At 44.0% G+C, this 27,920-nt stretch overlaps 2 protein-coding genes across 8 annotated transcripts in view; one reads left to right on the top strand and one right to left on the bottom strand.

The window, feature by feature from the left end:
- Nucleotides 1–27,920, top strand: part of LOC141257787 (uncharacterized) — a 1,010,546-nt gene that overhangs the window by 968,665 nt on the left and 13,961 nt on the right. The gene's annotated exons all lie outside the window — the stretch shown is intronic.
- BCL2L11 (BCL2 like 11) lies at nt 121–27,351 on the bottom strand. Of its 3 annotated transcripts, none has more exons than XM_073673390.1 (4): nt 27,200–27,351; nt 10,991–11,387; nt 5,915–6,018; nt 121–2,001 (listed from the first exon to the last, which is right to left on the bottom strand). In XM_073673390.1, the coding sequence occupies exons 2-4, from the start codon at nt 11,370–11,372 to the stop codon at nt 1,906–1,908; spliced, it is 582 nt and encodes a 193-aa protein (XP_073529491.1). In that variant the 5' UTR covers nt 11,373–11,387; nt 27,200–27,351; the 3' UTR covers nt 121–1,905. The 3 variants fall into 3 exon arrangements, with proteins under 3 accessions (XP_073529491.1, XP_073529490.1, XP_073529492.1); XM_073673389.1 differs by lacking the exon at nt 27,200–27,351 and adding an exon at nt 16,537–16,767; XM_073673391.1 differs by lacking the exon at nt 27,200–27,351 and adding an exon at nt 13,764–14,087.

The raw sequence follows: 27,920 nt of genomic DNA, 5'->3' as shown, positions 1-27,920 counted from the left end.
GACGTCCGGGGGACGCCAAGCCTGTGGAAAACAGAGGTGATAAAAACGTTTCTCTGCAATCAAACCTCTACCATGGGCCATACAGGTATGTATAGATTTACTTTTCTATAACCTGCATGCCCATAGTAGAGGTCTGATCTCTCCCAGGGGGTGACAGGTTCCCTTTAAAAATCTGTATTCACTGAAGACCGATTTTTTCCATGAATTGGGACTTGAGAATGAATGATCAGTCCTGGAGAAGAAGCAGATCTCTCTCATAAGATATAGTACACTGATTTATTGATAAGACCTAATACAAAGTTTATTTTCCTGGGTATTCTATTGAGTTATGCAATAGAAATGCCGATGGTTACTCTAAAAAAGTTACACAATACTGATCACTGGTGTCAGTAAGAAGCACAAAAGGTTTTTGCTCAGACATTAGGGTGCAAATGTCTGAGATTGCAATTCTGAGTGGTGATAACCCGTTAGGTTTAAAGGGAAACGCAAGGACAGTTCAGAAACCTTGTAAAAAAAAAAAAAAAAGTGTGCTTGTGCATGAGTATTGTGCTAATGCATGATACCAATTCATGCTCATGTAGCGCTACCCAAAAGGGGTAGGTGGTTGTATGGGTTAAATAGGCATGTAACAGTAGAAACCGCTTTGGCATGTGAAGTATGGATAGATACTGAACTACTAAACATTTAGAATATGCATACTGACAGATCACATCTCCAAGTTAAAGAGCAGAGACATTGTAAAGGAATGTGTATACTGATCCAGCCGTAAACCAGATCTATACACAGCTTAAAATGCAGTCTGGAAGCTTCATTCTTACACCCTTCACTAAAATTGAATTTCATAAAGACTGACCTCAGATGGAAACAGACAATGCAGTGGAAGACCTGATCTTGAGCCATTAAAACTAAAATACAAGTCAAAAGGTCCGAACACATATACCATTAGTATAAAACATTCTCACCTTGGCACAACCTATATATCTAATGCTAGGTAAACAGACTAGCCTTCAACATCAGGAAGTTTGAGGCCATCAGTGCCAATGTGGTGAAGCAGATGGAAAAAGGCCACAACCTCTTACTATGCATCACAACTCTTATTCACATGTATTTTAGGTTTAGTAGTCATCTAGAAATCAACTGGTCCCAGTAGAAGAGAAAAAAAAAAAACCCTTTTACATCAGGATTTTGCGCGCACATAATTTTCTTATGCAATGACAAACTCATAAGTCTAGATATAAAAACCATTGCGTTGTAGCTACAATGTGTTTTGCACTTTGGTGTAAACAGGGCTGAGAAAGGATCTGATACAGCTTGATAATGGTTATATTGCCGGCTGAGAATAAGCTGTCATTTTCAGCAATCCATCCTTCAGAAAAGGGGACACTGCCAAGGTCATTCCAATCCAAAATGATAATGAAAAATAATAAATCGTAACAATCCTTGCGAGAACGTAACTGGAAGGACAGAAGTACCAGGACCGGCACCATAAATTGCATCGTCTTTTCATTTGCTTTATACAAGTAAGGCAGCAATAGTATCCAAAGGCTCCTTTTCCACAATATCCACAGGTCTTTGGAGATGCTTTTGTAATATCAGTAGATAAGGAAGTTTGATTATTTTCCTATGTACATAAAATATAAAATTTGTATTTATTAAAAAAGAAAAATTGCAGAAAAAAATTAATCCATCATAGAAACATAAGTCACATCTGATTTCAGCCAGTCTGTCTGATCCAAGATTTGAGTCTCCCCTCAAAAAGTAAGGGGTGTTCTTGAAGGCTTATCAGAATTAGGAAGACCTCTAAAGTTCTGAAGACTATCTGGATTGCATAGTATGAACATGTGCCAAGTGCTGGAATCCTTCATTTGTGAATTCATTCCTTCCTTCCAAGCTGGAAAGGTGCAGTCACTGCATTCTCCATATCAGTCGTATGATATAATGTAGCACACGCAGAATAACTACTTGGCGGAAATCCACATTTGGATGTCGATTGTTATGACCCTGTAATGACAATTTATAACATTAGTTGTACTCCAGTTTTCCTATTGAGAAGTTGAGATAACCTTTTTTTATTAATCGACAATAACTGGTAAAAGGTTAAACAGACTTATGGAAACCATATTAACCTAAGCCAATGAGGAGCCAGCTAGGGACAATAAAAAGAAACAATGTTAGTCCAGCACCAGTCTCGAACAGCTTCTCTCTGCTCCAGGTGATTGAGAGGTATCTCTATGTATACACAAAGCAGAAAACCCTATCAATTCACTAGAGCGGTCCATGGCAGCACCAAACTAGTCTAGTCTCTCCCTATAGTCCCCAGCCAGCTCTTCAAACTATATTTTTCCTGAAATGTCCAAGTGTTCCAGAGAAATATACCTGGTTGTAATCATGCAGCAAGGTTCTGGTTCATGCTACCTGTAGCTGGGGCTGCATTATACAGTGGATATAAAAAGCCTACATACACTGTTAAATGCCAGGTTTAATGTAAAAAGAAAAAAAAAAAAAAACACCAAAGATCTTTTACCACCTTTAATATCTCACAATCGGTACAATTCAATTGAAAAATCAACTGAAATCTTTTTGGGTAGGGGAAAAAAATAAAGAACATTATGGCTGCATAAATAGTAGATAAATCTGAGTAGTAGTCTATAAGCATGACATCTAGAAATGGCGATCTGTGCCCAACATTTCAGTTTGTTTTTCAACTGAATTGTACAGATTATAAGTTAAGAGTTCAGAAATGATTCTTCTTGGTATTATTTTCTAACAAGATAAAAACCTAGCAATTTTTACAGGAGTGTAGGCTATTATTCGCTGTATACAAAAAAGGACATCAGACTGGACTGCATAGGATGTGCCGTAGAGCAATCAGAAGCTTTATGCTGACAGACTGCCATATAGAGGGTAAGTATACTTGCATAGCTTTTCAGAACAAGCAATTATGTGAGTACATATGGAGGAATAAGACAGATTGGAGTGTATTTTCCCAGATTGGATGGCGAAAATGAGTACAGTTGTCACTTAACCCTTACCCTTTCCTGATTGCTCAGATAATACTGCAAATCAGTATAACGTAATTTTTAACACAATCGACCACATGATGAAAATGTCCATAGACAGCGGTATTTAGATGAAGTGTGTGGCGGTGTGTGCAGTCACAGGCTACAAACTATTCCCCACAATGCGATAAACTGATGAGGTACCATGACAAGGAAGCTCAGCTACAGGCCGAGCTCCATGGGAGAAACAAGATTTCCCTATATACTACAATACCATGGTATTGCAGTATATGGTATAAGAAAATTAAAGGCCGCAGGTTCAAGTCACCCAAGGGAACAAAAAATAAAATAAAATACTTAAGAGAAAAAGTAGAGTAAGAACCCTTATTTTAGCCCATAAAAAGGGAAAATACATATTTTGTATGATAGTCCTAAAAAGTATGATCTTCCAAAAAAAAAAAAAAAAAAACACAGAATTGCATTTTTTTTTTTTTTTAAATGGTTGCAGCACTTCTCCAAAAGATGCAATAAAATGCAATGAAGTTATATGTAACCTAAATATGGTATCAAAATGGTCAGCTTGTGAAAAAAAAAGCTCTAACAGTTCCATGGATGGGAAAAATTAGGGGTCTTAGAAAATAGCACCATTTATTTTTTTTAAAATAACAGTAAAAATATTTTCACCAAGAAAAAATAGTGAGAAAAAAAATGGAACAAGTTTGGCGTCACCGTAATTGTCCGGACCTGAATAATCATGTTGTCAAGGTCCTTTTTGACACAAAAGAGACCTAAAACAAGTTCCGACAATGGTGCAATTGGATTTTTTTTGCCCCCCCCCCACCACCACAGCACTTTGAATTATTTTACCATTTCTAGTAACTTATATGGTTAAATTAATGGTGTCATCAAAGCGCACCTGTCAGCAAGATTGTGCTTAGTAAACTACATACACTGTGAGGTGGGCGCCGTTACACTGAGTAAAATGATACCTTTGGATGATGAAATCCATCCAGTGGTTTTTATAATCTTTAGTTTCAGTTCTGATATAATGATATGCATGTGCTCTGGGGCTCTCATTATGTATTCCTATCTCTGCCTTGTGACAGATCACTGTGCTTTCAGTGACCTGCCTACTGTTTTAAATATTACCTGTGTAATTTCTGTTCAAAAGCGAAAATTTACATCCCCCAATTTGGCCGCCGTGGCCCACGCATGCACAGTAGCCATTTTGCTTCAGGGAAAAGAATTTGGGTGCAGCAATATGGCGCTGTGCATGGGTAGTAGCATCTCTCAGTGATCGAGAAATGCTACTGCACAAGCGGCGGGGGCCATATTGCTGCAGACAAATTTCTTTTTCCTCTAGCAAAATCTGGTCTCTTCATACATTACAGTTCTACCTGTGGGAACGTGCGCCATCTCCTCAGCACAGGCCACCCTCCCGTCAGGCCTTGCGCAACTCCCCCGAACAGGAGAGTGGTGGCAGTGCTGAGGAAATGGCACGCCTGCCCACAGAGCGTCTTCTGCGTGCCCCCTATGGCAAGCATGCCATAGATTCGCCACCACTGCTCTAGGGAAACCACAGTGAAAGAAAGCATTCAAAGGTTACTAAAACTACAAGTCTGCAGTGTCACTATGTGACTGCAGACTTGTGAATCCTCACATCGTACTCTGGTACCGGGGGAGGTGGTCATGTTACCACAAGTACGATTTGCATGCTCCCGGCCACATTCTGACAAAACCGTTTCTGGCCTAGCTCAATACACTTGCATTGAGTGAGGCCGCACCAGTGTCAAAATGTGGCCAGGAGTATGGACATTACATACTTGTGGTCACGTGCCCATCGCCCCCATAAAATTCTCAGTGCTTGCGACGTGAGGACTCATGGCTGCAGGCATGCAGTGTAAGACCAGACAACCCCTTTAAGATTTACTCGAATAGACCGGTAGCTTACTAGATGTAACCACATTAAAGTGTTTTTTTTAGCATAAACTTTCCAAATCGCCCTAAAAAAAATAATTGAAAACTCAAACTTAAGAGCTCTCACAGTATCCACTCCATAAACACACACGATGCCACCTCTCCAACAAGCGTAAAAAGTGCATAAAAGATCTATTCTGATGAAAAACAGTCTTCAACAAATGTTGGCATGCATCTTTAGCAGCACACAAAACAGGATTTTTTTTGCGGGAAACATTTAGGAGGAACAGCTGTATTGGAAGCTGCACAGCACCCATAACAGGCTCGTGCCAGGGACTGTAATTCAAGTCATTTTCCAGTGCACAAAATAAAAACCCATAAACCGAATCCAGATACTTTACCCAAACTGCAATTTGGCAGGTTGGAGAGGGGATTTCTCTCCTGAAAGTTTTTACCTCTGGACCAGGCAAACCATAGCTAATGAACAGGTGAATCAGAATCACCCATTGACATAACAGGGCCTGAATAAAACCTTTATCCAGGACTAGATGCCAGCCACATTCACACAACTCGAGAAGCGTTTGAGCCTGGACTTCCAGGTCACTTGATCCTTTCTCTCCTAGTTGTCTTCCCCACAAGTCTCCACTAGTTTAGTGACAAGAGCCAGTCCATCTTTTCTCCAGTATTCAAGGTACCCAGTCTTAAGTATCTTGCATTTCCCACCCTCACTACAACACTACTAAGAAAAGTTAACCATACAAAAACACAAAGTGTTACAAAGAAATAAAGGAACTTGGTACTTAAGAACAAGGCACAACCACATTATGTAAATTAATGGCGTTCTTCATATGGGTCACAGTTTCTTCTCTTTGGACTGGTGTGTGCCCGTAATAAAGTTTTACTCACCTGCATGATATAATTTTTTTATGCTATATAAATTGCTTAACCTTTTTCAAAACCTAAGAGAGTGCAAGTCCTCAAGCAATCCGTGCACTTACCCCTGGATTGTACAGCGCATGAAAATCATCTCCAATACGACGGAGCTCATGTGCAATCACAATTTCTGGCCGCATTTCTTCAGGGTCATGAATATTCCTGGCAGCTGACAAACAGAATGGTAAAACTTTAAACTTTATTTGTAAAGGCATGAATGTATGCATCACAGAAGTTTTAATGAAAGTTAATTTATAGAACGTTTTATTACAAACCCTAAAGCCACAGGCTGAATGACCGGTATTGAGTAAACAAAAATCCTACTATCCCCCCCCCCCTTCCTTCAGTAGGTTTCACATAAAAATTATGTATTAAGTGAGAAGGAAGAATAGTACTTTGATTTTGATATTATTTTAGCACATCCTACCAATCATAGTCTATATGAAGCTAATTCGAAACCCAAATGTTTGTATCTCCTAAAACAGGGACGTTGGACAAGCAGTTCCACACCAACTTTATGCACTCCTGCTATACTCTGTACATCCCTTCTACAATCATTGTCAAAAACAGTATTATACAAGAAATATTTAATGCTATATATTAGAGGATTCAAAGAGTAAAGAAAAAAAAAGTAGCCCATCCAGCTGAAAGGGATATAATTTGCAGAGCTAGAAGAGAAGCCATCATGGGAACAGGCTGTAAATATAAAGAGCATGAGTAAAGTTATCTGGCTCCAAGCCTTCTTTCCGTTCAGACTGGACCCAATGCCACAGTGACATGGCTGGAGCAGTTTGATGCAATGTAGGACCTGAGCTGACCAGTCTGCGAGGTCAACTCAGGCTCCAGTGTCATGAGCCTCTATGGCAGACAGACAAACCTCATTCAGCTAAGTTTATGACGCATAGTTTAAAGCTGATCGTTCAGATGCAAAAAAAAAAAAAAAAAAAAAAAAAAACACGACAACTCAACTGAGCTAAGAAGCCTTCCATCTCCACATGACAAGCTCCACACTCCCGTCTGAAAGGAAGTTATGGCATTAACATAGAAGTATGAAATGCAGTCACATCAAGCCTGATCCACAACACTACAATAACCAGGCATCTCGTAAGATTAGTCACTCAGGAAATTAAAGTTGTGGTTATGTGGTTGATAGTGAAAAATCAATCTGAAGCTTTCAGAAAGGACTTTCTGTGGGGCTACTAGCCAGTATAACGGCAACATGTGATCAAAGCAATTGCTGCACAGTTATACTTCTATTCATTAATACTTTGTCCATAATTCAAAAAGCAGTTTAATGAAAATACTGGCCAATGGCAAACTATTAAAGAACTATTTTGATGGAAGGAACAAATCACACAGAGAATATTGCTAGTGAGCTCATGTTATGTATTTCCCCGATCAATGGAGTGCTACTTTAAATTTTCATTTTACAGGAACTTATCCAGCACTCATACCATGGCCATAGTTTGGTCATAGTTTACCTTTAGTGAAGACCTGTGAAACTGGTACTTTTCCCCACTGTAGGTGAATTTGTCATTAGACGAATCTGACAGTATCAACAAATAATTAGATACCCTTGCACCCAATAAATGGGCCACTGAAGGAGTGCACACTGAATATTAAAAGGAAAACTCCAACCAAAACGGAAGTCTCCCATCTGTTCCATTAAGAAATTCCAGATCTTCCTTCATCTTTTATTTTTAAACAATGTAATGTTGTGCACTAGTAATTTATCATTAAAAATATGCCACAATTTACAGTAATTATGTGGGAAAAAGGTGGTTGAATGTCAGGGAATGCTGCAGTGCGGTCATAGATGCTCACTTCTAATCTCATCCTCAGGCCAGGTTCAGACAGGTCCATGGTCCATGTACAGATCACAATGGCTGGACTGACCGAGAGTCTCCCGACCCAGACCAACTGCCTCATATGTGTCGGAGGCTGTAATTTTAGGTAGGGAGATCTGTAGTCAGGCTGGGCATTATAGTCCATATACGGACTGTGAAATACAAGAGTTTGAATCTAGCTGTAAAGTAATCTGTCAACAAGTTCATACTTTCCATTCTGAACGCAGCATAGAATAGAACACAGAGCCTGATGAGCGATGAGTCAGTTACTGGGCTTCTTAAGTGATAAAAATCAGTGTTTTATCTGGTTCAGCTCTACCAGTCTTCTAAACCAGGGTTCCCCAACTCCAGTCCTCAAGGCCCACCAACAGGTCATGTTTTCAGGATTTCCTTAGTATTGCACAGGTGATGTAACTATTGCCTGTGCTGATGATGGAATTATCACCTGTGCAATACTAAGGAAATCCTGAAAACGTGACCTGTTGGTGGGCCTTGAGGACTGGAGTTGGGGAACCCTGTTCTAAACGATGAGTTCCTAAACCAGTCCACATCATTGACTCACAGCTTTCTGTCAATCATTTCATAGACAAAGGCCACGGTTCATCAAGACTGGCGGGTTTTCATGACAGTCATGATGAAGGAGCAAGGTTGATAGCATGCGAGTCGCCCGATTTATTAAAAGGCACCATACTCTTAATGAATCGGTAGAGGCATGACTATGCCACAGCTCTTAATGAATTTGACAAGTGAGGTCCACTACGCGCCCCCTCCCCCCGTCCACTTTGCCGGAGCTGTGTGAAAATGGCATGAAAACACCAAGAGTCACAATTTTTGGGCACAGCAGAAAAAGCTGCCAATTGTGGAGGCAAGGATAGCCAGAGAAACATGAGACTACCACAGCAGAAGCCTGTCATTGACAGGAATAGGTGAGCTTCTGCAGATAAAACAGCAAGTCATCCAATAAATGACAATACTGGAACAAGTCTGTTGCTAGGCTGTTCTTAGATGGGGCAGTAGAAATTTGGAGACACCCATTGAATGCAAGTTCACTGTATTTGTTCAGTGATTTGAAGATTTCACCAGTGTTGAACTGGTGTCCGAAAAGAAAGCCTATAGCACTTAACCAGTATCCCGGATGTAGGTGGACACATCCTGTGTATAGCATGTGACACTGAGCCTCATTCACCAAAAGCAGTTAACAAAAACTGGAATTGCTACCAATACCACCGTATTACTATTAAGAAAGGCACTTGGTTGCCAATGGCAACAATAAATTTAGACACTGATGCCTTCCTTGATTAGTCATACCAAGCCCATAGAAAAAGAAAAAGCTAACCGTCTTCCAATCCCTATCAGCTGGGGTACCACTTGATACAGGACAGGCCATACATGACCTCTGCAGAGCAGCCAAGTGCATAGTTAGCAGGGAAATTCAAGTAAGTAGATACAAGTACATTTCCCTGGCATCAGTGCACAACAGGAGCCTAAAGGTTTTTTTTCTCTCCCTGCACGTGTGCGTGACAAGCCCGGGCAGACAGATTCAGGGACCTCGCTCAGAAACAGCTGCTGGAAAAGGAACACCACATGTAATAAATCTTCTCGAGTAGCTGCCAGCAGCTGTAAACCAGCCCGATGCCCCTCCTTACTAAACTAATGTTCAGCTCAGATTTTGGTGGTAACATAGTAAGCCATTAATGAATGCAATAAGACATTAAATATTCGTCAGATTTAAATCCGAAAGTAGGGATGAACACAAGTAGGGACATATTTAAAAAAATAGGAAACGGACTCGTTTATATAGCATGCACCCATCCATCTACACTAGGGATTTTGTTTTTTCTTTTGTAAATTTGTACTTTTGATTTCAACTTAACAGTGGATATATATTATACCAGAATATGAATATAATATATCTATATCTATATATATATGGTATTACATGTAAACTTATGATAGCCTTCAGTATTAGTAAGTTAATACACTGACATCATGGAGCAGAACCACTCCGTACCAAATTATATTGCTTTTTTGGGTGTTGACTTTACACCCTTCCTTTACAAAAAAAAAATCTGAAACATGCTGTACAGTGAAAGGATAAGGTAAAGTGGCATCTGAGGTCACTGGAGGCCATGCAGCAGCAGGAACGCTTCAAGTAGTAAAGCATCGTACACAAACCACATTCTGCTGGTCTCTGACATCTACTACAGACTACCACATTTCCCCAAAACTAAGTGTGTATGTAAATTAAATAAATATAGTACAAACATTGTGCTACAATAGTCACACTTACAAACAGGGTACTGTATTTCCTGGGGATATGGCAAGAAAGCACAATATTCAACTGCTGACTACATGGCCTTCAAATACACTTTGACTTTGTGATGATGATGACTAAAGTCCTCAAATACTTAACTCCAGGGAAATCAACTGTTTATTACACAGCATTGCCTTCTGTAGTGACAATCACCCCAGCGACCCCCCCCCCCCCCAAAAAAAAAAAAAAAACAACAAATGCGATATGCTTAAAGGGGCATTCCCATTGCATAAAATGAAGCCATATCATTATGGTATGCAATCACTTTACCATTGTAAGGGTAAAAACGTTGGTGCGTCCCCCAACGATGCAGATTCACTCTTCTCTTTACAGTTTCCAGTCTCCCAGCTAAGTAGGAGAACTGCAGCATAGCTCCACTCACTATAATTAGATATGATCCCTTTAACATTAGCTTAAGATTATTAAAGGCGGTTTTAAATTTTAAAAGTGATCCCCCTATCAACAGGATAGGGTATGACTACCTGATCGCTGGGGTCCGGCTGCCTTGGACCCCGCCAATCCTCAGAACAGGGGCCCTGAATAGAGCAGAGATCGATCACGCACACTGCCTCTCGATTTATGGGAGTGCTGGAGATTGTTGAGCGCAGTGCTCAGCTAATCTCATATTAGAATAAATGGAGCACCCATCTGCTTGTACTGAGCAAGTTTTCTAAAAATATACATCTCTATTAACAAGGGACCCAAAAGTCTTTGTGCAGTGTATGGCCATACAGCCCAGTGAATCCACAACCAAAGAGACTGGAGAGTCCAAACTCCATAGTCTACAAATGTGCACAGATAACACCAAGACCAGGACTGAGAACTACACCATGTACTAACACTCAGCCATCCCTGCAGTCACATGCACAGGTGTGTAATTGTATCATATTTTAGTCCATCACTTTCCATCTTAAAACCAACAGAGAAGAACATCATTCATTTGAATCAATAGTATATAAGAGTACCCAGATCTTACTTACCCATGACGGACAGAAAGTGGTTAAATGCCTGACACGGGGGGCTTGGTGTTTGAGTGGCTTTATCGCAATACACAGGAGCAGGACTCACTTCAAATGAGAAATATCCACTCGAAGTTTTGGAGACAAGAGAGGATCCTCTTACTAACATGCAAAGTGGGGATCTGTTGGCAAAGGAACTGGGGCTATATGGTGATAGACTAGGACCCCAAGGAGTACTGGCTGGACTACTCCCTCCCTCATTAGAATGGGAGCTTTGAAAAGGGCCAGAAAGGGAAGTAGGAGCCCCTGTTCTGAGGGGTCTATGGGGAGTGCGTCTGTCTGCTGGCGGTATCTGTGCTCCTCCACTGCACCCCGGATTTAACAATAGTGGTTGTTTGGCCATTTGGTCTTCTTATTTCTGTAAAATGAAATACAAATAAATATTTTTAAATATTTCATCCGTGTTCACTACCGACACTTCTAAGATAAAATACAACCCAACATAAAATTATATGTGCAAACTTTACAGGGGCACCAACACACTAAATCTAACTCAAAGGGAACCGGTCACCTCCAAAAACATTATTTACTGGCAGATAAAGTGGTAACCTGCAGGTAAATTGCACAAAATCATATCTGGCAAACTTATTGTAGCATTAGCTAGCATGAGAAAATTGAAGGGCAATTGGGGTACAAGTGTGCAGTCACTATGTAACTGCAAAATTGTGAATCCTCACGTCGTGCACGCTGTCAGAATTCTCCAGTGCCGGGAGCAGGCAGTCATGTGACCACAAGTATGCGATTTGCATATTTCAGGCCACATGCCGACTAGACGTGTCCAGCACTTGCATTCAGTGAGGCTGCACACGTCTAGTCCTCACATGACAGCATGTATGCAAATCACATACTTGTAATCACACACCTGCCACCAGGGAATTCTTATTGCGCATACTGTGAGGATTTACAAGTCTCCAGTCACAGAGTGACTGCAGACTTGTACCCCAAGGCCAGACAACCCCTCTAAATTTATTCTCCCTGCAACTGCTCATTTCCAGTCATCGAGATGGTGTGGTGCAGGAGGCAGTTACAGGGAAATAGTCACAGTATGCGCACACTGCAGAAATTTGTCAAGTGCCAAGAGAACCCCTTTAAAGACTTTCACATGGAAATGATTGTTGTCTAGTATATCACCGACATTCAATCAGGTCATTAGAACAATCCTAAATAAAAACACATTCATACCTATTAGAAATAAGTTGCCACACAATTAGACAGGAGAGCATGGCTGTACAATACATTACTACACGTCTTCACCTATACACACACCTCTATGAGCTTTAGGCCATCCAGAAACAAGAAGGCCCACCTAAATAGCATCTCATGTTTAATACATAAACCATCCTTTTCAGTCCTTTTCCTAGTCTTTTGGTGGCTTCCACAAAATCGAATTATTTAAGTGTCGTAAATAAGAAAAATGATGGATTTACACAGCGCTGCTCACAGCTGTCAGGGATTTCACCTTTACGTTAGCAGTGGACAGAATGACAAACCTGAAACACTAACTGCGCTATATAAAACACATTTTTTAGTCACCGGAAAGCCACTGAAAGTGCAGTATTAGCATGATCCCGCCACAAGAGAGAGTCCTGGGCTGATTATCATAGGCCCTGATCTGCGCTGGGCAGGATACCAGGACTCCAGTCCAATATAAACTTCTTACAGGACACTCTCCAAACATCTAGTCCCCAAACACAACATAACTACATACTGACAGCTCCTCCTCAATCCAAGGGACAAAGGCGAGCAACAAGCAAACTGCAGAAAACAATTAGGACGAGGTTACCAATTTATATAATCCAGTACAGCTATACACCACTATGGTGGCTGTACATATTGGCTGTGGTTATTTCTGTATAATACTGCCATACACCATGGTGGTAGCTTTACATATTGGTTATGGCCATTTCTGTGTAATACTGCCATATACCAGTGTGTTACCTGTATACCATTGCTATTCCTGTATAATACTGCCATATACCAGTGTGTTACCTGTATACCATTGCTATTCCTGTATAATACTGTCATAAACCAGTGTGGTACCTATAGATATGGCCATTCCTGTGTAATACCGAAATATGCCACTATGGTACCTCTAGATATAACATGGCTATTCCTGTATAATACGGTCATATACCAGTATGGTAACTGTAGATAGAACATGGCTATTTCTGTGTAATGCTGCCATATACCAGTGTGGTACCTGTAGATATGGTATAGCTATTCCTGCATAATACTGTCATATAGTATGTGTGGCATAAGCACTGTAATAGCAAGACATAGCCTTCCTCAATCTTGGGTGATCTCCTTGTGAAGCTAAAATGATGGCACATCAATAGTTGAGTGAATCACCAACATATTTGTATTACACATTGAGAAAGGCTATGTCTTGCTAATACAGTGCTTATCCGGGACTATATCTGAATGTCTAGTGTTGCTGGCTGGTACTTTACAATCATACAATTAATAAAGGAGGAATACTAGATATATGATTGATCCAGCAAAATTCACAGATTAATGCACGGGTGGCGCTGTGTATGGAATAGCATAGTGATCCTTATTTCATGATAAACACTGTATATAGACACATGCATGTGACATGAAATAAGGCTGTTGCCCTAAGTTCAAAGAGGTGCTGAGCTCAGTACAAAAAGATAACAAAATTCAATATATCTTTTAATGGCAGCGTTATCTATATATTCGCTCAAGAAAAGTATCTGGTTGTCTGTAACCTAACCTGTGCCCCAGGTAACTGCTGAGAAGCAGGAGGAGATGCAGTGCCGTCTGTACATCGTACCATTTCTTTCTGTATGCATGTCTATGCACTCAGCAGGTTTGTGTGATCCATACAGTTTTAGAGTATCATATTAAAAGTGTATTTTTAGCTCCTGTATAATACTACCATATACCACTGATGTAAATGTAGGGACATCTGAGGACAATGACAGCATTTATTATTACTGAAGATCACTGTATGGACTTACTGACTATTCCACCTGACAACTCAGGAAACCCCTTCCCACATCTACATGCCAACCCGTAAAGATCATTCCTAAACAGTTGGCAGACATATGCCAACCACAGAGAGGACAGGAGCAGAGGAGGTAGTCGCCTGGAGTAAGAGTGAAACTTCTTGGTGCCTGTATCTTTAAGAAAGCCATTAGCAGCCCGGTTCCCCGGGCCGCACAGCCGGGCAGCCGCCGCCGCAGTGATCTGTGCAGGCCCGGCCTATTGTTCTCCCGGGGAAAGTGCTGATCGCAGCAAGTCTGGAGAGTCTGGCACCGAGCGGTGCTCGTAGTAAGTGCGTCACAATAGGCTTGTATTATGGTGGACGAGCTCACTTCACATTTCTCCGGGGGTGGAGAGATTTCACCTTTCCACTGATCACTCCAAACACACAAAGCGCCCTTATATCTACATCCCTAGCCTGACATGTAGTGTGCGAGTATACAGGGGGCACATAACGTTACATAGACTTGCTAATACAACTACCACAAGTTTATACAACAGTAGGGTCCAGAGGACAGAGGCCCCCCCCCCCCCATCAAAGCAGGGTCCCGGGGACAGAGCCCCCCCCCCCCCATCAAAGCAGGGTCCCGAGGACAGAGCCCCCCCCCATCAAAGCAGGGTCCCGGGGACAGAGCCCCCCCCCATCAAAGCAGGGTCCCGGGGACAGAGCCCCCCCCCCATCAGAGCAGGGTCCCGGGGACAGAGCCCCCCCCCCCCCCCCAATCAAAGCAGGGTCCCGGGGACAGAACCCCCCCCCAATCAAAGCAGGGTCCCGGGGACAGAACCCCCCCCCCCCAATCAAAGCAGGGTCCCGGGGACAGAGCCCCCTCCCCCCCCCCTCCCATCAGAGCAGGGTCCCGGGGACAGAGCCCCCCTCCCATCAGAGCAGGGTCCCGGGGACAGAAACCCCCCCCATCAAAGCAGGGTCCCGGGGACAGAGCCCCCCCCAATCAAAGTAGGGTCCCGGGGACAGAGCCCCCCCCCCCATCAAAGCAGGGTCCCGGGGACAGAGCCCCCCCCCCAATCAAAGCAGGGTCCCGGGGACAGAGCCCCCTCCCCCCCCCTCCCATCAGAGCAGGGTCCCGGGGACAGAGCCCCCCCCCCTCCCATCAGAGCAGGGTCCCGGGGACAGAAACCCCCCCCCCCCATCAAAGCAGGGTCCCGGGGACAGAGCCCCCCCCCATCAAAGCAGGGTCCCGGGGACAGAGCCCCCCCCAATCAAAGTAGGGTCCCGGGGACAGAGCCCCCCCCCCCATCAAAGCAGGGTCCCGGGGACAGAGCCCCCCCCCCAATCAAAGCAGGGTCCCGGGGACAGAGCCCCCCCCCCTCCCATCAGAGCAGGGTCCCGGGGACAGAACCCCCCCCCCCCCATCAAAGCAGGGTCCCGGGGACAGAGCCCCCCCCCATCAAAGCAGGGTCCCGGGGACAGAACCCCCCCAAATCAAAGTAGGGTCCCGGGGACAGAGCCCCCCCCCCATCAAAGCAGGGTCCCGGGGACAGAGCCCCCCCCCATCAAAGCAGGGTCCCGGGGACAGAGCCCCCCCCCCCCAATCAAAGCAGGGTCCCGGGGACAGAGCCCCCTCCCCCCCCTCCCATCAGAGCAGGGTCCCGGGGACAGAGCCCCCCCCCCTCCCATCAGAGCAGGGTCCCGGGGACAGAACCCCCCCCCCCCCATCAAAGCAGGGTCCCGGGGACAGAGCCCCCCCCCATCAAAGCAGGGTCCCGGGGACAGAACCCCCCCCCCAAATCAAAGTAGGGTCCCGGGGACAGAGCCCCCCCCCCCATCAAAGCAGGGTCCCGGGGACAGAGCCCCCCCCCCCCCCATCAAAGCAGGGTCCCGGGGACAGAACCCCCCCCCCCAATCAAAGCAGGGTCCCGGGGACAGAGCCCCCCCCCCCTCCCATCAGAGCAGGGTCCCGGGGACAGAGCCCCCCCCCCCCCCCATCAAAGCAGGGTCCCGGGGACAGAACCCCCCCCCAATCAAAGCAGGGTCCCGGGGACAGAACCCCCCCCCCCAATCAAAGCAGGGTCCCGGGGACAGAACCCCCCCCCCCCAATCAAAGCAGGGTCCCGGGGACAGAGCCCCCTCCCCCCCCCTCCCATCAGAGCAGGGTCCCGGGGACAGAGCCCCCCCCCCATCAAAGCAGGGTCCCGGGGACAGAGCCCCCCCCCATCAAAGCAGGGTCCCGGGGACAGAGCCCCCCCCCCCATCCAGCAGTGAGCAGTATTCCGCCTGCAGCTCCCGGGCTCGGTACACGGTCCCCTCACGCCGTGTCCGGTCATGTTCCCCGCGGCTGTGCCCTCCGCCGTCACGTCGCAGTGATTTCTCCTGGTGACACCGGTGCTATTCTTCGGGCAGCAGCCCGGTGTCCTGACGCTGGGGTCACGGTGATATCCGGGGACTCTGCGCAGCGGCTTACAGGCTGACGTTTGGCTCATAGAGAACTATTGTGACGGCCGAATGTAGACATTGCCTAACACACAACGCCGGCTCCACTTACATTACAGCCCGGGAGTCATGGCCGCCCTCCCCACAGGAACGGTGAGCACCGCACTGCCAGGATAACGACAGGGCGCAGGCAAAGTGAGGAGCAGGCGGCAACGCTCAGAACACCGTACACTGTGGAGCTGTCAGTAACCGGTCCTCTCCGCGCTCGTCTGTCACGGGAATAGTGTGTCTACACAGCTCGGGTCCCGCTAACCATTGTGACGTCGCTAGGCCCGCCCCTCTCCCCCTCACTGGTCAGCCTGTGTGACTGATGTACGGGCAGCCAATAGCTGGCGTTACGTCGCCGCCGGGAAATCCCCCCCCCCCCTTTCTCTCAGCCCCTGCCTGAGCCCAAGCCCCGCCCAGCACGCCGCGTAGCACTGTTTACATACATTGCCCCCTCCTCGACTGTTGTCTCTGCAGGACGGGCGGCTCACGCCTGCACTCGTGCGGACTGGTCACGTGTCTTGAGGCGCTAACTCTCCTCCCGCCACCCCTTCCTTGCCGGATCGTCGTAACCTGGCGTGACCGGGGAAACCTCGGCTCGTAACCAGTCAGACTGTGCCAGTCACAATCACCCTACACGCTGCAGCGGCGGCTGAGACCAGCTAGCCCTCATTAACCGCAACTACAAGGGGTGAGACAAGGCCTGAGCTATAGGTGTAAGGTACAAGAAGGCACCTTCATGGTATGTACATGGCGGTATACAGGCACAGTACACACCGTATGATCAGGAGGACCTGTGCCAGTAGCGCAGGTGAGGTGCACAAGTGGTGCTGGGGCGCCCCCAGTGGCTGCATCACACTAATTACAGCGCAATATTGGTAGTGACCAGAGGTGCCTGATGCAGCCACTAGGGGCGCCCCTCATCTGTGGTACCGTGCATATATAGGTCTATACCATCAGCCACAACACATACAGTACCATCTTTTAAACTTTAAAAATTACAAAAAAAGGAAAATGGTCCTATGCAAAAGATTGGTCACCCTGCATGGTTAGTACCTAGTAGCACCCCCTTTTGCAGGTTTCACAGCTTGTAAACACTTTTTGTAACCAGACAAGAGTCTTTACATTCTTGTTTGAGGGATTTTCATCCATTCTTCCTTGGAACCTTCTTCCAGTTCTATGAGATTCCTGGGTCGTCTTGCATGCACTGCTATTTTGAGGTCTAGACACAGATATTCAATAATGTTCAGATCAGGGGACTGTGAGTCCATTGTAAAACCTTCAGCTTCCACCTCTTGAGGTAGTATATGGTGGATTTTGACGTTTATTTAGGATCATTATCCATTTGTATATGCCATGCTCTTTTCAATTTCAGCTTTTTTTTACAGATGTAATTATGATGGTTATTATAGCACCATTTATTCCATGGCGCTTTACATGTGATAAAGGGGTATACATAGCAAAAACAATTACAATAATCTTGAACAATAAAAGTCAGCAACTGGTACAGGAGGAGAGAGGACCCTGCTTGCGATGGTGCACAATCTACAGTAGGTGAGAGTACGGCTGGTCGTGCAGCGGTATGGTGGAGCGAGAGTTACTGAAGGTTGTAGGCTTGTCTGAAGAGGTGGGTCTTCAGGTTCCTTTTGTAGGTTTTCATGGTAGGCGAGAGTCTGATATGTTGGGTTAGAAAGGTTCCAGATTAGAGGGGATGCATGGGAGAAATTTTGCATGCGATTGTGGGAAGGGGAGATGAGAGGGGAGTAGAGAATGAGATCGTGTGAGGATCGGAGGTTGCGTGCAGGTAAGTACCAGGAGACTAGTAAAAGATGTATGGAGGAGACAGGTTGTGGATGGCTTTATATGCCATACTTCTGATGCTGAATTTTATGGTGAGGACGCAGGAGATGTTTTCTTATTAAGACTCTTCCATATAGGCCATATTTGTGCAGGTGTCACTGAACAGTAGAACAATATACTACAGTTCCAGAGTCTGCTAAATTTTTCTGAAGTTCTTTTGCAGTCAAGCGAGGGTTCTGATTTGCCTCTCTACCCATCCTACGAGCAGCTCTCACTGAAATGTAGCTTGGTCTTCCAATCCTTATCTTGACCTCCACTATTCCTGTTAACTGCCATTTTTTGGCACAAGTTAGAGGAGGCTGGGTTTATATAAAGCTTGGAAGTTGCTATCATCATTAGTAAAGGCAAGGTGATGTAAAACAAGCAATAACCATGACAGGCTAATTAAGGTCAGAAACCACAGTTAAATCCCCCAAAGGTGCCCAAACTTTTGCATCAGCCCATTTTCCTTTTTATAATTTTTAAAGTATATATAATATTTTTTTTGCCTAAAATACAAAGGAAATGTGTCATCTTTAACTTTAGCCCTTTTAGAGATCATTTCATCTTCAACTTGCTCCAATGTTCACAATAACAGTAATTTTGACCAAGGGTGCCCAAACTTCTACATGCCACTGTACAGTACAGTATCTATAGGTGTATACCATTAACCACATCACATACCGTACCATGCATATGTAGGTATATACCATCAGACACGCGGCTTCCCATCATGATTTATGCGGTGCATGTGGCAGGTGCCGCACTCTAGCTCTGCCTTCTACCTGTTAATCCCCTTCAAACATTTTATAAGGGGGAAAACACATCAGGATGGGGCACAAGATAAGTGGATGATTGGTTTACTTTTCTTATATCTGTTTACCTAATTCTACTATGGATTCCTTTCTTCTGAATATCTGATGAACTTGCTGTGTTTATGAATAGCTTATAAATTTGCTGTTTAAATTTTATGTCCTTGTCTGATGTGTTATGGCTCATTGGGGTGTCTATTGAAGACTGTTACTATCTAGTACTAATTATATTATGGCTAGTTGGCTGTTGATCAGTTACGGTGCTTTATACGCAGCTGACATTTTTTAATTATATCCACAAGACTGTGGGTGGTGGTGTTGGCTTTGGTGAGGGAGTTCCTGTTTAAGGGTCAGGTACGGACAGCCTATGTGTGGGGGCGCCACAACGAATGCCCTAGGGTGCAAACCTCCTCTGTCAGGAAGAGAAAGAGGATGAGATTCTGTCTCCCTTAGACTTTTTTCTCGGATGATTAATCAGTATTTTTCTGACACTGGAAGATATATGACCCTGTGCACTTTCCTTAAGGCCGTGGCCACACTATCAGTATTTGGTCAGTATTTTTTCTCAGGCGAGGGAGCCAAAACCAGGAGTGGGTGATAAATGCAGAATTGGTGACTTGTTTCTATACCTTTTCTCTGATTGTTCCTCACCTGGTTTTGACTCCCACTCCTGAGAAAAAATACCGACCAAATACTGATAGTATGGCCGTGGCCTAATATGGTATGTCACTTTATGATTTTAATTAGTATAAATAAAAGCTACATTTTATAGGGGTTCTGTTCTCTTGTGCTAGTCTTAGACTCTTGTACATTATACTGTTTTTTTCAGACTATAAAAGACGCACTTTTTTCCTCCAAAATTTTGCGGATTATAGTGATATAGATATATTATGTACACATATACACACTGTGGCTGGTGGGGGGAGCTGCAGCGGCGGAGGAGCGGGGCACAGAAAGCAGTAGCTCGTTGCTGCATCCTACACTGTGCCCGCTGCTAAAGAAAATGAATATTCACTGCTCTCCACGCCTATAGGAAAATATTAAGGAAAATATTTATTTTCCTTAATAGCGTGCACACTGTACTTGTAATGCAGCTCCTGGTATGTATGGCCCCCTTCATCCCCTTCACGCTGCACACAAAAAAAATAAACAATCATACATTGTAGTGAATATTCATGGTCTTTAATAGAGGGCACACCTGACCGCCGGCTGCAGTAGGAGCTGCGCTGCTTGTACAGTGTGCGCGCTGTTAAGGAGAGTGAATAGTTACTCCTCCCCATGCATGCAGTCCCGGCGTGGGAGCAGTGACTATTCTGGCACAACATTTCACAGAGTGAGGACGCATGGAAGATGCGCCATGCGCGGCTCACACAGATCCCTGTCGGCAGCAGAGCAGGACGCAGCAGTGGTGCAGGGAGGAAGTGAGTAGGATTGCTTATTTTTTTTGTGCAGCGTAATGGAGATCAGGGGGTGCCAAGCATACCAGGATGGAGGAGTGCCAAGCATACCTGGAAGAAGGATGAGGGGGCCCATGCATATGAGCATGAGGACCACGTATAACAGGAAGGAGGGGGCCATATATACCAGGATGGGGGATATTAACAGAATTGGGGGACATTACCCCTATAACAGTGTCAGCAGCAGACCCCCTCCCCTTTAACAGGGTATCATGACCACATTTGTTGCTTACATTTTTTTTTCTATTTTTCTCCTCTAAAACTTAGGTGCATCTTATGGTCAAAAAAATACGGTAGGCATCTACCATCAACCACAAGTACAGTACCATATACTGTATATGTACATACCAGCCACATATACAGTACTATGCATATAGGTATATACCATCGCGAACATTTTTAGTAAACTGCTAGCAATGTTGGCACGATTCTTGACATTGTGTTACCCCTCTCACACCAGAGCCCAATGTGCCATCCTTAAAAGGGTTAATGAGACTGAGAAGCGAATTTAAAGGGAACTCATTTTGAAAATTAAGTGTAGTCTGCCGGCACCATATTTTATACAAAATGAGCAGATTACCACATTATATATTTGTAGGAAAATATTCTGCAAAACTTGTAATTTATGATGTCAGGAGTCCTATGGACGGTCCCACACAGTCCATAATTACTGAAAGATACATAACGAGGCAAAATGACAGACACGACAAATCCCACTATACTTAATGCAGTCCACTGGACATTGTGATTGATTTGACTTATCAATATCCTGCATAAATTCTGTTCCTATAAAGGCACACTGCAAACTCTGTCCCGCGGGCCAAATCTGATTAAATTTGGCAGGCGACACTGGGACTTTTCACCCCATCCCATGCCCAGCATCACCCTTTCAACTGTTTTGGCATCTTATATGGGAGGACTGTGCGGGGCCATCATTCTGTATGGAGGGCTATGTAGGAATCACAGTTGGGGCATCATACTGTGTTGGGGTCACCATACTTTGCTGGCGGTGGTTGAGGGGGGGGGGCAGTAAGGTCATCATACCATGTGTGTGGAGGGTACTGTGGAGAAATTCACTGTGGTGATATACTGTGTTTGGGGGACACTTGTTGGCAGCATACTTTATGGGGACAATCGTCAATCTAGTGGCTTCAATAAAAGGAAAACTACTTTGCCAGGGCTGCAAAGTTGTGAGATATGCTCTTCTGTGACCCCCACCAAATATTATGGTGTTTTTTTCCTTATCAAATAGAAAGGTGAACCATGAAAATCTTCCGCAATTGTAGACACACACAGTCTGATTTTCATCTGTATTGCATCCATTTTTATACAAGGACAAAAAAAAAAGTAATCTTAGCCAATTTGCCATACTGAACACTGGTCCTAGTGCAGTCTGTTGTACGCTTTTTCAAAGACCGCACTCGCACTGAAAACACGATCGTGGAATGTAGCCTAAGGTTATGTGCACACTTGGTATCTACAGTGGGTTTTTCTGCTGCACAAGCAAGAGTGCTGGCATTTTTATGTGTTTTTTTACTTGAGTTTTCTCATTCATTTGAATTGGTGAAAAATTCTGAAAGAATTTACATGCTACAGATTTGAAAGAATGCTGTGCGGGTTCAAATTTACAAGGAAAAAGCAAGCAGCAACTGTATGAAATTTTAGAAATCTCATTCACTTAGCTGGGACAGTAAAATGAGCCCCCACCCATCATGAAAAAACATGGCAAATGCAATGTGTGAACAAACTAAGAAACAGAAAAATTATGAAATTTCTAATGCAGATGGAAACATAGCCTAAGCTCTACACCAAAGATTGCTAGAAAAATCTAAGACTTGTCATCTATTGTATTTTTTAACCAGTTTTTGTTTCACAATAAAAGGTTTATTTTTATTCTGTAAGTGGATCTAAAAAAAATAATGCATATGTTTCCGAAATAGACTTTAAACCACCATGTTAGGCTGTAGGTTGAATGCGATAGACTTATGTCTACCTTCAACCTTAAGAACGACAAAACATTGTGTAGGTTCCACTTGTGTTGCTAAAACATTGACTTAACATGGACTCTACAAGCCCTCTGAAGACATCCTGCTATATCTGCCACCAAGATGTTATCAACAGATTGTTGAAAATCAATGGGTATGGCCAGTTAGTGCAGCCTAAACTCCCATCAACAGTGGCTGCCAATTGCCGCACAACTGTTTCACAATCGTGCAGCCATTGGCCATAAGTGGGTGGGCAGAGCTTTATCTGCGCTGCCACTGCTCCATTGATCAGAAACACCTTGAAGTCAACACTTTGAATTCTTAGTCAAGTCCCTTAAACTATTCTTGAAGAATTTTGTGGTGTGAGTGTATTATCCTGCTAAAAGAGGCCACTGCTTTTAGAGAACACCTTTACTTGGTTTGCAGCGCTGTTTATGTTTAAGTATGTGGCAACTTTGAAAGTAACATCCACATAAATGCCAAGACCCAAGGCTTCCCAGAGCATCAAACTGGCTTCATTGGTTTGCCTTCTTTACATACAGGTGCATCTCACTAAATTAGAATATAATAATATAAGTTAATTTATTTCAGTTATTCAATACAAAAAGTGAAACTCATATTATATAGAGTCATTACAAACACAGTGAACTATTTCAAGTGTTTACTTCTGTTAATGTTGATGATTATGGCTTACAGCCAATGAAAACACAAGTCATTGACTCAGTAAATTAGAATTATCAAAATACACCTGCAAAGGCTTCCTACACGTTTACAAAAGGTCCCTTAGTCTGTTTTAGTAAGCTCCACAATCATGGGGAAGACTGCTGACTTGACAGATGTCCAGAAGGGAGTCATTGACACTAAGTAAATGCAAAGTAAATTTTGCATTTCATTTGGAAATCAAGGTCCCAGAGTCTGGAGGAAGAGTGGAGAGGCCACAATCCAAGCTGCTTGAGGTCTAGTGTGAAGTTTCCACAATCAGTGATGGTTTGGGGAGCCATGTCATTTGCTGGTGTAGGTCCACTGTGTTTTAGCAAGACCAAAGTCAGTGCAGCCGTCTACCAGGAAATTTTAGAGCACTTCCGTCTGTGACAAGCTTTTTGGAGATGGAAATTTCATTCTCCAGCAGGACTTGGCACCTGTCCACACTGCCAAAAGTACCAACACCTGGTTTATAAACAACAGTATCACTGTGCTTGATTGGCCAGCAAACTCACCTGACCTTAACCCTGTAGAGAATCTATGGGGTATTGTCAAGAGGAAGATGACAGACACCAGACCCAACAATGCAGACGAGCTGAAGGCTGCTATCAAAGCAACCTGGGCTTCCATAACACCTCAGCAGTGCCACAGGCTGATCGCCTCCATGCCACGTCGCATTGATGCAGTAATTGATGCAAAAGGAGCCCCGACCAAGTATTGAGTGCATTTACTGAACATACATTTCAGATTTTAAAATCATTTTTCAAGCTGTTATAAAGTATTCTAATTTACTGAGATAATGACTTGTGTTTTCATTGGTTGTAATCCATAATCATCAACATTAACAGAAATAAACACTTGAAATAGATCACTGTTTGTAATGACTATATAATATGAGTTTCACTTTTTGTATTAAAGAACTGAAATAAATTAACTTTTTTGATGATATTCTAATTTAGTGAATTGCACCTGTAGATCAACCCAATGCCCTACATTTCAAGGTAAGCAATGTACACTCAACTAGACATTCACATGATTGAATAGAAAACATGAATCATCAGGGCAACATCTGTTGCCTCATGGTACAGTACTGATGCTGGTGTGCCTATTTGAGGCGCTTACAACTCTGACTGATCTGTGGCTTTACAGCTCTATAGCAGCAAGTTGTGATGCATAGTGTTCTCACGCTTATTATAGACAATATCTTTTTAATCAATTTGTGCTAGAATAGCTCTCTTTAGAGTGGAGCAGACTGATGCTTTAGCTTCCTAAAAGCATCAATGAGCCTTTGACACCCATGACCGTCACCAGTACACTGGATATCCTTCCTAGAAAAATTTTGCTAGACCCTAATTAGTCAGTATGGGAATTCCCCACAAAGAGTTCTGACCCAGTCATCTGGCAGCTGTTTGTTCACTTTGAAACCCTGATCATTAGGCTACGGCCCCACTGTCAGTATTTGGTCAGAATTTAATCTCAGGAGTGGGAGCCAAAACCAGGAGTGGGTGATAAATGCAGAATTGGTGACTTGTTTCTATTATACCTTTTCTCTGATTGTTCCTCACCTGGTTTTGTCTCCCACTCCTGAGAAAAAATACTGACCAAATACTGATAGTGGGGCTGTGGCCTTAGTCATTTTTCCTGATTCCATCACATCACCTCAGTGTCTAAAATATACCACCACTGACTAATGCCATTGTCATAAGATAGGTGGAGTAAAATACCTTTTGGCTATCAGTGGTTTAGTGTTTTTTTGCTCATCTGTGTATACTGTAATCTATCATTCCAAATTTGTGCAGCGAAAAGAGCATACAAATTGTTATGGAAAACAGAATTCATGGTATAAACGCTGATGTCCATTTGAGATTATGTATGGTTACCAAAGACAGACATGGCCCAAACCTGGACATATAGGAGTTGTCTGGCAGCAGATATCAGAAAAAAAAATTAACATATTATATGTTACACATACTGATTCATTACATACAGAGCAAGTAGGGATGCACCCTTTGGCTTCAGTTTTCTGTCTGTTTTTGTTCAGGTTGTAGCAGATCTATTCAGACACCTCTAGCATTCTGGGTATGGAAGGTAACAGGTGACATAAGAGACTGCGACCCTTTTTATTCTGGCAGTGTGTATGTAAGAGATTCAGTTTAAAAAAAAAAAAAAAGGGGGATTGCAGCTGTATTGCTTTGCAAATAAATGGATGTTGAACTGGATTATTTTGTTTGAGTTTTTGTAATCACAAAGTGATCTAAAGACAGAAATAGCTACTGGACATGTGAACATGGCTTCACTACTGCAAGGAAGACTCCTCATTTAGCAGATAATGACATAAGTACATAATGTGTCTTATGTGAAGCTCAAAAGCTTTGCAAGAAAAACACTAGAAACATTGTGTCATGCAGCTACTGTGTAAGGTGAAAGTGAGGGAGAACATCCAGAGTACAGCTAAGGATTGAATATTTTTGTAGTAAGATACTGGGCATGGTTCCTTCCTCACTGCGTACTTTGGAAATGAATGTATTAAAGAATACCACACCCTGCATACGGTATATCTAACTGGGCTTGTAGGTTGTTTTAACCTTTTCATTTCCAGATCGCAAAGCTTACACACATTGGGTTGTACCCACTCATATAGGGGTAAAGCACTTGTCTACAAAGAATTACTGACTGCTATTTTTCTGAGTTTGTTATAATGTTTAATACAGGGGAAATAGCATCAATTGTGTTCATTATTGGGATCCAGTCCAATACTGTTACCTCCTGAAGTGTCAAGATCAACTGTTCTACATGTGATTTGTAATGGGCTGTTGTAGCCACACTAAAAAACAAAAAACACACACACAGTCCACAGTGTAGTTTACCCAGAGGAAGACAACCCCTCCCCCAATAAGGTAGTTGCTTTCACAATGATATGCATGTTTTATGTGCAGGGACATTCATGGTATCCAGACTGATCGTATGCCTCAATCCTGCAGGACTGGGACCCTGATGTCAGCTAAACAGTGTCAGCTACAAAAGGGTAAACTGCAGGAAACCTAATCCAGGGGAGCAGATCCTTCCCGTTCAGCCTGAGCCCCATGCCCCTCATTATCCTGCAGCCTGGAGGAGCCATCAGTGTAACAGGTTGCATTTGCCGGACAGTTACACATTTAGAGAAATACTCCTGAGGTTCACTGATTGCTCCTGGAGTTTTCTAGAGGAATCGTTAAAAGTGTTCTTTGCTCCTACAATTACCAGTGACCATGCTCGCTGCATTTTTAATTGGTAAAACAGGACTGATAATCAGTGTATAGTGATCGCTTTACATAACTGTGTGTGATGCGAAGAACGGGAGGAAGTCACTGGGAGAACACACTGGCCGCAGCAGACATCTGTGTAGTCCTGATCGCAGTGCAGGAACCCGTACAAACGAGCGAGACGCAGACGACAAGCAAGTCCTCCAACCAATTACCGGGAGCCATCCAGGACGGGCACCAGAGTCCGCACACAGGAGGAGCAGGAAGCCCTGCCGCATGCATCGTCCGGGCTGCATTGTGCAATGGGATCGTATTGCATACTATGTATATGTAACCCGGACTAGCCGCATCCAAAGAACACCTGCACATAGTACAGCCTGTGCACACTACACGATTGTCCTGCCCGCACTCCGAGCAGTGACAGCTAAGCCGCATCTCCTCCCCGGGGCTCTGCGCCTCACTGATCAGAGCCAACTGCTGTGCGACACCTGTCACGGCGAGCTCAGCGCCTCATCATCTGAGCGCATCAGCCACGGCAATCTCACAGCACGTTACCTGGGCTGTCCGGAGCACAGCAGCGGTGAGGAGTGCTGCACATGACGCCCGGAGCCAGGTGATCAGTGACGGACACTGCAGCGGTCACCATTAGTCTTTTTGGAAGCAGCAGTGACGTACGGCGAGAACGGCGCTCACCTGCACATTGTCTCCTCCAGCGCTGTCCGCGCCATCACAACCCGTAATTACAGCCTCCAGACTAGGACTAAGCGGCGCAGCCGCTCGCCCGGTATCTCTTGTACCCTCTGGCGGCTGCGCACACCTTTACGTAGCTATAGGCTGAGGATCTGCCGCTGAACCTCCCAGCCAATCAGAGGAACGCCGGGCTGCCCGAGATAAGAGGCGCGCGTTCTTATTGGTGCAGAGCAGGGAGGCACGGCCTGGAAGCAAGACGGGGCGGGGCTCTGCTGAGAGACAGCCTCGGCTATATAAGATGTGACGTGTGAAATCTTCATCACGTGCGACACAGTGTGACGTGTGGGCTGGTCACATTGTATATATGGGCTATGTACAGTGTATAGGCTATGTACAGTGTATATTATATGTATAGTCTATGGACTGTGTATAATATATGTTTGGACTGTGTATAATATATATTATACACAGTCCATAGACCATACATATATTATACACAGTCCATACATATATTATACACAGTCCATAGACCATACATATGTATGGACTGTGTATAATATATGTATGGTCTATGGACTGTGTATAATATATGTATGGTCTATGGACTGTGTATAATATATGTATAGTCTATGGACTGTGTATAATATATGTATAGTCTATGGACTGTGTATAATATATGTATGGTCTATGGACTGTGTATAATATATGTATGGTCTATGGACTG

This window comes from Phyllobates terribilis, unplaced genomic scaffold (assembly GCF_046119375.1).
Source record: "Phyllobates terribilis strain yellow unplaced genomic scaffold, ASM4611937v1 Scaffold_3__8_contigs__length_932513732, whole genome shotgun sequence".
NCBI lineage: Eukaryota > Metazoa > Chordata > Amphibia > Anura > Dendrobatidae > Phyllobates > Phyllobates terribilis.
This window is presented reverse-complemented; position numbering and strand designations above follow the sequence as displayed.